Source organism: Micromesistius poutassou (assembly GCF_964030765.1).
Source record: "Micromesistius poutassou genome assembly, chromosome: 8".
Lineage (NCBI taxonomy): Eukaryota > Metazoa > Chordata > Actinopteri > Gadiformes > Gadidae > Micromesistius > Micromesistius poutassou.
Genome location: NC_140278.1, coordinates 2043448 through 2055398, shown reverse-complemented (window position 1 = coordinate 2055398; position 11951 = coordinate 2043448). Strand labels below are relative to the sequence as shown.

At 46.8% G+C, this 11951-nt stretch overlaps 1 protein-coding gene across 1 annotated transcript; it reads right to left on the bottom strand.

Annotated features, from left to right (window-relative positions):
- Positions 1-532: 532 nt before the first annotated feature.
- LOC311351686 (uncharacterized protein) lies at positions 533-10258 on the bottom strand (the record flags this gene model as incomplete). Its single annotated transcript, XM_084471852.1, has 7 exons — positions 533-1054; positions 2827-2943; positions 3094-3343; positions 3457-3555; positions 4046-4238; positions 5084-7891; positions 10221-10258. 7 exons carry the CDS (start codon positions 10256-10258, stop codon positions 891-893), a joined length of 3669 nt encoding a protein of 1222 aa, XP_084327978.1. The 3' UTR covers positions 533-890.
- Positions 10259-11951: the final 1693 nt, after the last annotated feature.

Sequence of the window (11951 nt, the reverse complement as noted above, 5' to 3'; positions counted from 1 at the left end):
CGAGATCACTCAGATCAATAGTATATATTTTACTGTCTCAAATTAAACTTTTAAAAGTTTTGTTAAGTAAATAATACATATTAATGGTGAATGAATGATGGTGAATGATTGCTTGATGTATATTGCTATATATTCTTAAATAATACACCCCTATTGGATTTAAGTTTTATAGTTGTAATTTAACACAAGCATCAACAATGTTTGTTTAATTTAGGATTTATTAAGTAAACACAATAGTTTTAAACATATTTTGTCTTCTATTCACAATATATTACATCCTTTGTAACAGTGATCCATAGGCTAAGAAGCTTTTTCTTCAGTGCTTTGTTGTTGACGATATGCCTTGCTTCATCGTTCCTTCTGCTTCGCCTTCACTCCTTTCTTATTTCCATCTAGAATAGAGTGGCTGGTAGGAGGCCTAGTAACAAGCCTACTTGTTACTGGTGACAGTCTTTAAGGCAGATCGTCTTGCATCGCTGCCCAGAAAGTCAGCAAAAGTGAAGATCCCGGGATACCCAGGATACATCCTAGCCTGGTCCTACCAGAATCTCGTACTTCATTTCATTTGCACAGAGAGTCTGGCCTTTCTCCATTGACAAACGTTAACTCACTTGAAGGCGGGTGTCTGTTGGAGTTTGAAACTATTAGATCTGCCCAGTGCCACTCTGGATCTGCCATAACCAATCGCTGACGTTTGACTACAACTCAAACTAGCGCACAACCTCAACGTCAACGTTCTCAGCCACTCCCTCTGTTTGCTGATTGGACGGCCAAAAAATTGGCTGCAGAAAACCTGTGAATATACCGCAAACCCAGACGTAGTACTGAAGGGAAGTTAAAATTGAGCGGAAGTACGGAGGCGGGCAGAGCCAGGCTAGATACATCCACCTTTATGACTGCAATGTCTTTAAAGGACGGCGCAGTATGACATCCACAGGGCCAGGGGGCAGGTTCTTTATGAAGGTCCAGACCTCTAGGCGTCTCATTCCTGTGGTGTCCACTCCGTTAATCTCCACCACCTCGTCCCCAGGAAGCACCTGACTAGCTGGACCCCCTTAAAACACAATGGGAGCAGGACAAAAGCATTCATTAGTACCAAGTCAAACGGCAAGTTAGTTAGGGGCTGGCCATTTTCCCTTATATACTTGATTACAAGATACAAAATTACATCTAGTGTACATTTATAAATCAAATCATATAAAAATATATAAAAAGATCTATCTAGATGACATTAAAGTTAGGGTGACCAGACATCCCGGTTTTACCGGGACAGTCCCGATTATGGGTTGCATGTCCCGAGTCCCAGCAAAAGCCTGTCGGGACGCTAAAATGTCCCTGTTTCCACCATCCACTATGAAATGTCCCCTTTTGTCCGGGATTACATAGCCAACGTGGTCTTATTATGGCCCGATCATTAACTAAAAACCACATAGAAAGATTAAAGCATCCAGCATATGATTTCAACAATGAGTGAGGGCATACGCAACAGGGATGATCGCACAGTGGAATGCTGCGCGATTTAAGGCGAACGAGCGCTGGGCGGAGATGTTCACGCATTTCAGAGGCAGGGAGAGATTCCATACAAAAATATATGTCTAATTTGTCAGTTTGCCGTGTGTCTGTCCCATCTGTCACAAATGCTCCCGTTGGGCTGATCTTTTCCACAATGAACAATACTTGGACTGACGAGAGGAACCGCATGACCGTTCCACCGTAAAGGCGTTGCTTGTTACGCCAATTTGGATGAAACCTGTACACAATTGCACAGCAGGCTGTCAGCAAACAAATAGATTTTGGAGCAAATTCACTCCTCAAACAAATATGTGTAGGCTAATTTGAAGAGCGTTTGTCTCTGTGTTGAGGTCATGTTTTCGGAGCTCTATGAGGTTGACGACACACACACACACACACACACACACACACACACACACACACACACACACACACACACACACACACACACACACACACACTACTATGCTTTGTTTAAAAACTTTCTGAAGCTTCAGGCTAATTCATAAAAATGTAGAAATATAGTCCCACACAAAACTAATTCAATGTCAAATTCAATGGCCTACCAAAAATATAAATAATTTTTTACCCATTAGTCTTTGTTGTGAGCAGTAGTCATATAGGACAGTGATCATGATTTGCCTCAATATCAGAATTACACACATAGTAGGTCTGTATAATATGCAGTGTAAGCTTGTAAGTCAGGATTTAGGCTATGAATCTGAATGATTTTTTAGGTAGTGGCCAAAAGTGGCCCAAAATGCACCAGAATACAGGAAATCACATCTACCAAAATCTTCGGGGGGAGGACCCCCAGACCCCCCTTCCCTGACTGAGCCCCACCAACAAATGTAATCACAAGCCGCCACTGGTCCTACGTGTTGAAATTGAGCTTAACATTGGCATCTATGACCTCAAATGCACGCACACTACGGTCACACGCAAAGTGTTCCGGTTTTAGTTTCAGGAAATCTGATCATCCTAATTAAAGTTAAACTATGGCCTTAAACACTTTGACATCATTACGGATTGTCTATTGTTAAAGTACATATTTGACCAATTTGTGCAGCATTACCTTTGTAGTATTCTGCATCAAGATGACTAATGGTGATCAATTGAATGGAGTGGCATTCAATTGAACTTAAGTATATCGTGGAGTGGACTGTAATGACACATTGCAGAATTAATAATGTGTACGGCTATTTTACAATGTTCTCCTTTCCACCAACAAACAACCAATGGCCGCATGGTGTCTCTGTGAGGGATTCTAAGGGGATAGTACGAGGAAATATGGAGACTGTGATGATTACTCACCCTGAAAGACCTTCTGTATGCTGAGCGGCTTGTCCCCCAGGCTGGAGCCCACTCCGCCCTCCAGACTGAAGCCCAGGTCCCTGCTCTGCTTCTCCAACTGAACACACACACGCTGACCTGGTAGACAATCAGACGCAGACACAGACAAATAAAACACCTATTACACGTTAGGTCTACAAAGCAAGAGTTTTCATTTTCCCTGGTGAAGTGATGTCAAGGCAAGTGAATCACCTCCCTTAAGAGCTGATGTCCATGATGGACCCTTACCTAGGTCTCTGGATTGACTCAGAGCTCCGTCTAGATCATCCACCCCATCTCTTCCTGTAGAGGGAGCGAGGACCCCCCTTCTCTTCAGGACCACCACCCCCATCCCCCGGCTCTTGGCCTTCCTCAGGGTCCGTGTGGCCTCCCAGTGTCCCGAGCCACAGAGGGTTGTGCCGTTGATGGACAGGACCTGGTAACCGGCCCGCATGGAGCCCTCCTGGGCTGCAGCCCCAAGGGGGAATACTTTGTGCACCTGGAGGAAAGATGGGACCCAACAGAATGGGAGATAAGGACACAGGTGGCACACATACACACACACCCACAACTACACACCCCAAATAATAAGTGTTCTTTTGGTGTCCTCACCGTGATTGGCTTGTTCTGGTCTGCACCTCCTGCCATGCTGAAGCCCAGCCCTACTCCGATGTCCTTATGGAGGACCACCACCACCACGTCATTGTAGTTCTACACAGGTAGAGAGGTAGACAGGCAGGTTAACGTCAAACCCTCAACGTATCCTTTTGAGCATCCACTGGACACGATGAAGGAAAACACCAGTCTGGTGATAAAATCATCGTAACGGTTTCTCCTTCTGCTTGGTTAAAACATCTGTGGCCAATATAATTTGCCGAAATGACATAGTATTAGCGATCCTGCTGAAGACCATTGCACAAGGGACTGAACCCTCGTCATGTCAGTAAACAATTAGCAATAGAACTTTAGTAGCAGTCGAACTTCAGCAGCAGTATCTCAAACCGCTAGCCGCATTTACATTTGTGGTGAGGGGTGGACCAATGCACACACAGAATCAGTAACAAAGTTATTCCTACAAATGATATTTGTAATGTTGTAGTGAAGCCAGGAGAGATGGCTATGTGGGTTTGATAATCCGTAATGTCCCTTAACATCTCTGTGGCCCCGTTCCTGGCCGTCCTCTCCCACCCTGTGCTGCTACCTGCAGAGAGTCCTCGTCCAGGCTCCTGACGTCATCCAGGAGGCGGTCCAGCTCCTCCGTGGGCATCACTGACACGCAGGAGAAGGCCGAGGTGTCGGAGCTCAGGGAGGCTGAGCGACGCCCGGGGAGACACCCCTCACTCTCACTCCCGGACTCGTAGTCCACCCCGCCGAAGTTACACAGGTCTGCAAGGCTGCAGCAGGGGAAGGGGGTGAGCCAGATGCAGAGCACACTGTATATGCCTTTTGGTAGACACTTGAGTCCACAACACTGTGCACATATGTTAACAGTGTTCATTTCATGCTCTACCTGTTGAGCTAAATACAACCACAAAGAAAATAAGAGAAGCGTGCATGCATTGCTTTTTCTCTTTTCCTTTCTTATTCAGGCCTCGGCCAAATGCATGCCTTTTGCTTTATCCAGCCTGTTTGTTATTTAGTCTAGTCAAGTATCACTCAATGGGGAGTCATGCTCTAAGATCCTTGAGCCTCCGTCTGCCAAACCTCTGGGTGAATATGACACTAAGCCATGCATTCTGTTGTCCTACACAACACATTCCTGACAGCCCTCCTCTCTCCAACACTTGTTTCCACAGTTCTATTCCCGCAACAACGCTTTACTCTATATACATTAGAGTAAGACTTCTACTTGAGCAATATGTCAGACATAATAATAAAATAACATAGACAAAAGTTTTTCTCTGTAGGGGTCCTTTCCATAATGTTGTCAGACACTTTTATCATAATATTGTGAGCCTGTCAGTTGCAAACACATGACTCCTAAAGGCGGGGGGCTATCACCCCTAAGGGTTGTCTTGCAGCACATTTGAAGCATTCTTGCACAATAATGGACCAACGTCAACAATTGTTGATTAGTCGCCTAGACCCAAGATTATGGAAAAATAAGGTGCAGGTCCTATTATCCCCAAATAATCCAGGCCAGCCCTAGCATATGAATCCTAAAAGCATGCAGAAAAAAAAGGTAGCAAAAGCGAGGCAAGTTAGGTTGATAGGTAATAATAATGCTTTGTCAACCAACCTCACACAGAAGCTCCTGCGATCCGATTGGCTCATGTTACTGGTTACAGTCACTGAGGAGTCTGCCGAGTCTGAATCATAGTTGGAATCATCATCTTTCTCTGTGCCCTCATCATCATCATCATCATCATCATCATCATCATAATCCTCATCATCGTCGCTCCAGCCCTCAATCTTCTGGTTCACGCTGGCCACCCAGGCTTTCAGGTCCTCGTCCCGTTTCTTCCCCTTGCGATGGGGATCCGTGGCAACAGGAGGGGCCAGGTCCACGAGGCTCTTGTACGGACTTGGCTCTGGCGTTGAATGTGTCTGCTTATAGGATTCAGGGGCACTGTAACCTCTCTCTTCTGGTCCATCAATGGTGGTGGTGCTGGTGGGAGTGGAATGTCCTGGCCGTGGGTGGTGTGAGAGGACAGGCCAGTCCAGGGGAATGTTGGTCTGAGTATTGTCCCCGTTGCCGACATGTGAAGACATGCCCAAGAGAGATTGGTTCTGATCACCCATTAGCTCTGGACCACTGAGGGAGGGGTCAGCGTGATTAAGAAGGTTTAATGTAAGAGTGGAGGTAGCATCTCCCTTACTTGGCCTTTCAGGGTCGCTGGCTCCGCAGACATCTGTCTCATCTATGTATAATTTACTTCTGGCTTGTCTGTTCAAAGGGATCTCCATTTCATTCTTTGGCATTGAATAGTTACCAAAAACCTCCATAAAGTTGCTTCTGCTGCAAGCCAGGTCTCTGCTTTCAACTACGTCAACACCTCTGCTGTTTATTCCTTTTCCTACCTCCTCCATAAATTCATACCTCTGGTTCGAGCTTCTCTGTGCAACTTGAGACTTCTCTTGTTTCTCACTTTGAATCCCGTCCAGGCTCCCTTGTCTGCGTCTCCCTGAGCTGCCCTCTGATGTGTTCCCTTCCTCCTCTCTCCTTTTATCCTCATACCTTGTCTTCTCTCCAACCTCCTCCCTCTTTCCCCTGAGCCTGCTCAACGCCTTTTCTGATGCACTCCTTCTCACCCCCTCACTGACCCAACCGGGCTGGACTGGAACGGAGAAGGTCCTGGTGGACTTGGGGAGCTGGCCTGCTGCGGAGCCCCCAGCTCTCTGACTCAGACTCTCAAACTGGTGGATCTTATTCCTCACGCTGGCGGCCGAGGGAATGATCAGCTTCTGCGGCGCCGCCTTCCTCACCGTGGGTCCGGGGGCGATGTGTGGAGCGCCTGAGTCAAACACGTCCTCAGCCACGCTGCTACTTTCCACTGCTCCATTTCCTTCCCTGTCTGTCATTTTCTCTCCAAGCATTCTGGCATCACTCTGCATCTCTTTTCTTTCCTTTTCTTTTTCTGGTTCTGTTGACCTCATTCTCAGCTCAGCGTTCCTCACTCTGTGGCTTGTCCCGCCTGCTGTTTCCACACCACCTCTGCCTTGCACAGCGTCTGCTGTCCCGTTCTCCTCCTCACTTCTCCCTGCCCTCCCATCCGTTTGTCCGGGCTGGTCCGGGGAGGGAGCTGAAGACTCCTCCTCTAGGGGAGGTTGTGGTTGTCTGATGGCACAGGGCACGAGTCCCGATTCTTGCACAGCCCACTTCTTAGTGAACTTGACTGTGCGTCTGTCCAGAGACCTGGTGCCTAACTGTTGAGTGCCTCTGTCCCACTGAACGCTACTTCCCTCTAGGAGCTTTTCCTGGAACATACTCTGCCACTGCCTCCCTGAGGTTCTCCTCCAAGTATAATCTGGAACTGGAGACTCTTCTGAATTGAATGAGCTATTACTATCAGGTGAGGATGAAGAGGATTTACTGTTTGTTTCCCCCCTGGAGAAACATCTAGGGAACGCCCCCCCTGATCCCCCCTCATAGGACAGTCGACGCTGATAGGTAGTGGGGTTAGCCATGGAGAAAGAGGAATTAGGGCTCAGTGCTTCGCCTCTAGCTGTAGTGGCCCGTCCTTCTCCACCATACAGTCGCCAGTCTCCCACAGGGATTGATAGGCGCTTCGTTCGAACAAATCCCTTCGTTTTACCAGGCTCCTGGGACGGGTAGAGCTTTTCAATTCTCTCCCAGATACTCTGGCCTCCTCCTATCTTGACGGGGAGAGATTGGCCCCATTCACATTTCTCCATAGTATGACCCGAAAGTCCCCGTCTTGGTTCTAGATTTCTTCCCACTGAGATTCTCTCTCCATGGCCATTGGCCAAACCTCCAGAGTTAAGAGAGTTGGCCCTCGCCATGACGTGGCCCTCAGTGACCATGGCTCGGGCTCTGTCTTTGGGGCCTCCTCTCTCCAAACTCCCGGACCTGTTGCTAACGAGGCCTGCTTGGTAACCTGAAATAAGTGTCAAAGGACCGGTCCTGGAGGCCTGGGCCGGGCAGGGGGCGGCTTCTGTCCAGTCCAAGCTTCTGCTCCTGCTTGGTAGAAAATCCCTCCTCCACTCGGTCCTTCCCCGGACGCAAGGTGCTTGGCTTTCAGAGCCATTCTGGGTTATCCAGTCAGACGACAATGTTCGCCTGTCCGCGCTTACGGTAATGATACCAGATTGATTGGCAGGCCAGGCTTGATTTCTACAAAGGCTGTGATCTTGCATGTGCATGCCAGGGATGGGGGTGTCCCTCTCAGTGAAATACTTAGTGTGGCCCCGGTCCTTGTCTGCTGGCATGACTCTCCTGATGCCTGCACTGCGGGTGAGTGTGCAGGAGAGAGCACTTTCAGAGTCCACTATGACATGGGCTCCAGTCTCCCTCTCGTTGTACCGACTCACGGGGTTGGACAGCAGAGGCATGTCCATGTCCGGAAGCGTAAAGAAAAAAAAGCTACTTGTGGGGTAATAAAAAATACCACTGGGAAGGAGTGAATGCTACTCCTCAGGGTTGGGCTGTATGTGAGCCTAGGTCTGCTCTGTTCACCACTCTGTTTGTGTTGTCATGAGCCAATATTCCAACGGCATGGACAGTTGACAGAGTACCAGGGCAGCAGCAGTCTTATAATTGTCTTTTAATAGTTACCAAGAGTGGCAGCACACTTGGGCATGTATGATTTCAACCACCATGGAATTCCAGTGACACTGTGGATGCTCTCTCCCCTTCTGCGGTAAAAGAACAAAAAGGACTTCTCTGGTCTCCTCTTCTGAATAGTTCAGTGTTCTGTCTCTCCAGGTTTAAGATACTGATCTGTTGAATCCTCATTGGCAAAGATGACTTCGGACAACAGCCTTCAACGCCTGCACAAGCACAAGAAACACACAAATATAAAGTTTGTTAGTGGGATTGGGCTTGAACGTTGTGCCATGTGGATTGTGGTTACTTAGCCAAACAGTACTGTGGATTGGTTAAAGAGCGGCAGTGGGAGCAAAAACAAATGTGTGATGACAGAAACTAAAGAAAGTAGGAAGGGGAATAAACAATATCTGCAAGGCTGAAGAATGGAATTAAGATTTAGGAAAGGATGGCTTGGAAAGAAAATCTGAATGAGGAAGTGGAAAAAGAGAGAGAAAGACAGGAAAAAGAGGATTGGTGGTTAAAACTAAACCAACCTCCCTCAGGTATCTCATCATGTGCAATAGGTTCTGGCCTTCTGTCGTTCCCTCTGGGCTGACTCAATGACTTCAGTCCAGAGCAGTAATGCTCTTACTCATACACATGGCTCATAAACGGTTGTTTACGCAAGTAACATACTCTCTGCTACATGTCAGACTTTTCTGATTGAAAAACTGGAAGAACTCACTTGGCAGCAATCCACGAGGCAGAAACTATGTGTATCAGCATATGTTAGGAAAGGAATGAACGCGCGCACATCACAAGAGTGAAAGGAAAGGAAAGGAAGGAAAGGAAGGAATCACATCACAAGAGTGCAGGTGCTGGATCAAAAAAGTTACTGAGAAGAAATGATAAAGGTCTGCACACTGATTAAAGCTCCCAAACGTGGATTTATTTAGCACTATGCTAAATTGTGCTAAATAAATCCACGTTTGGGAGCTTTAATCAGTGTGCAGACCTTTATCATTTTTTATCAGCATATGTTAGCTTCCTCTCATTAACAAATATGACAGACTGAAAATGCCTAAACACAAAGGATCACTATTGTTCCCCCCAGAATATAAAGATATAGCTTGGAAGTGGAATGGATTTGCATGCCAGTGGACAGCCACTCAAAGCGAGATATTACTGATTGATTAATTATCCATTATGCAAAACCTACATGCGCATTTAAACAATTACATATAACACAGTAATACCCGTCACGGGAAGAAGCAACAGCAAAGTTTGACAGATCCTCCAGATTACTCAATAAATACAACCCCAGTCATCCCAGCAATCAATAACAACATTCACCTGAAGGAGCCAAAACAAATAATGCCATCTACATAGGAGAGAGAAGCAGAGGTAAGAGAAGAATAACCTACCGTCATCTACAATGGGCCCTATGATGTCCTCTCCCCGGCCGACCTGACAGTGTTTATGAGCTGGGAGCTGCTTACACTCACATGTGAGTGTCACCTTACAGACACACCTGCCTGGCTAAGGCACAAAGCCTCCCATCTGGGTTACCAGGGCAACACCGTCACATTTCCTTTAGCCTCAGAACGAACAGATGTACAGAGAGAGAAATGACACACACACACACACACATTCAGTTAACACACACACACACACACAGGCTTAAACGTGTACATACTTAAACACACACATTAATATGCATATGCACACAGAAACAAACAAACATACACACAGACACACACGGAGACACACACGCACAAATCACTCATTTAGCTAACACACACATACACATACACCCACAGACACACACACACACACACACACACACACACACACACACACACACACACACACACACATTGACATGCACACACACTGACATGCAGGCAAACACACCTAAAGGCAAACACAGACACAAACACAGTATGTGCAAAGCGGCTGATTTGGACAGGCACTATCAGCAGCTCTCTGAGGATGGGGGTTCTACTTCACTGTAGGGCTCACGCAGAACACTACCTGAGGAACGCCGGGCCCCCTGTCCCCGCCGCGCCTTCTCCGCCCATCAGGCCTGCGTGACGAATGCTGTACAGTGACGTCAACCTGCCACACCGGTTCTTCCTGTCCTCCGCTGTGTCTCTCCCTCTCTCACCTTCTCTCTCTGTCCGGGCCTCGCTCCACCCCTTCCATTGTTGACGTGTTCTTCTCATAGGGTTGCATTCCACACTCAATGTCAATGTGTCATGTGTCACTCTCTAGGCTACACTAAAGCATGCACGTACACACGCACGCACGCACGCACGCACGCACGCACGCACGCACGCACGCACGCACGCACGCACGCACGCACGCACGCACGCACGCACGCACGCACGCACACACACACACACACACACACACACACACACACACACACACACACACACACACACACACACACACACACACACACAAACATACAGACATTTGTATAAGCATGAACTATTACATCGTTTGCTTTGGTGATATCATTATCCTGTTGCCTCGGGGGGGCAACAGGATATACACATATATCTGCTCAGCATGGCCAATGGCCAAGCTAGGGTTAGAGCTCATTTAAACACTAGGAGCGAATCTGTAAGTTAGCCAGTAGACGAGAAAGACTAGAGTCCGGTTACCTACGTTCTATGTAGAAATCCATAGGGCTGAAGGGGTATCACATATAGGGGTAATAACAAGAGCACTGTGATAGTAGTTTCTGGCAACCCACCAGAGTCATGATGACACTAACCTCTTGTCAAAGTGCAACTGTCTAAGGACATATTACATTGTTTATCTATTAGTCATCCATACTATCTACTAAACTGGCCCGACAGGTATCAAGCATTCCCCTTTGACCTATAGAGTAGAGTTTATGTTCACCCAGCTAGTGTTGGTTGAACACGTTGGACAACATTAAAAGAAAGCTGTGGTCCAATACTTTACCACACACCACATTCAGATTCAGATTCAGATTTTATTTGTCACATACATACAATGTAGTGCAATGTCAACAGTTGACATTCAACATTGACTGCAACATGTTTTACGAGAGGAAGAAACAAAATCATTGAACAGATAAATAATATTTACATGCAGCCAAATAAATAGAAAATTCAATCACATAGAAAGAGTGAAAGAAAGACTTAAACATTTAAACAACAGTCACAAAAACAACAGGATTCAAACTGAGATGTGAGACACGATAAAGTGTATTAATACTTACACTTAGTTGGTCTTCTCTTCTGGTTTTGCCTCACTCAGCAGTGTGTCTGCTGGGGTTACGGATGCTGCTTTGCTGCTGCGTGGTGCTATAACCCCCACCTCAACATCCATCATTGACTTTCAACAGCCCCAACCAGGCCCACACCAACCCCCTTGCCTCCATGCATGTGGAAACCTCCTCTTTCAAAGCAACCAACAAAATCCTCCTCCTCACGCGTGGGTCAGCATAGATCTATAACTAGAGTCCATGTTGTTGATCCGTCTGTCCAATGATCCAAGCTGTGTGGCTGTGTGCTGTCTTCTCAGGACAGAGTTAAGTATTGGAAGCAGAGCAAAGTGCTTCTGTAGCAGCCCCTTCAAACACCCACCCGTATTTCAGACATAAGAATGCTGCTCTCTGTTTCAGTTGCAGATGCAAATCAATGCCTTGTTTACATAGAACTATGACGTCTTTGAAGTCAGACTATCACAGGGTGTAGACCCCATGCTCCAGCCATCCTGTGGTACAAGATAGTTGTATTGGTAGCCAGGGGTGACAGTGACAAAAAGTTAGTAGTCAAGTATGATCATTATCCAAGAGGAATATGAGGAGGCTGGACTAGAATGGATTCAATTTAATGTAAAGTGGGGGAAGTGGTGG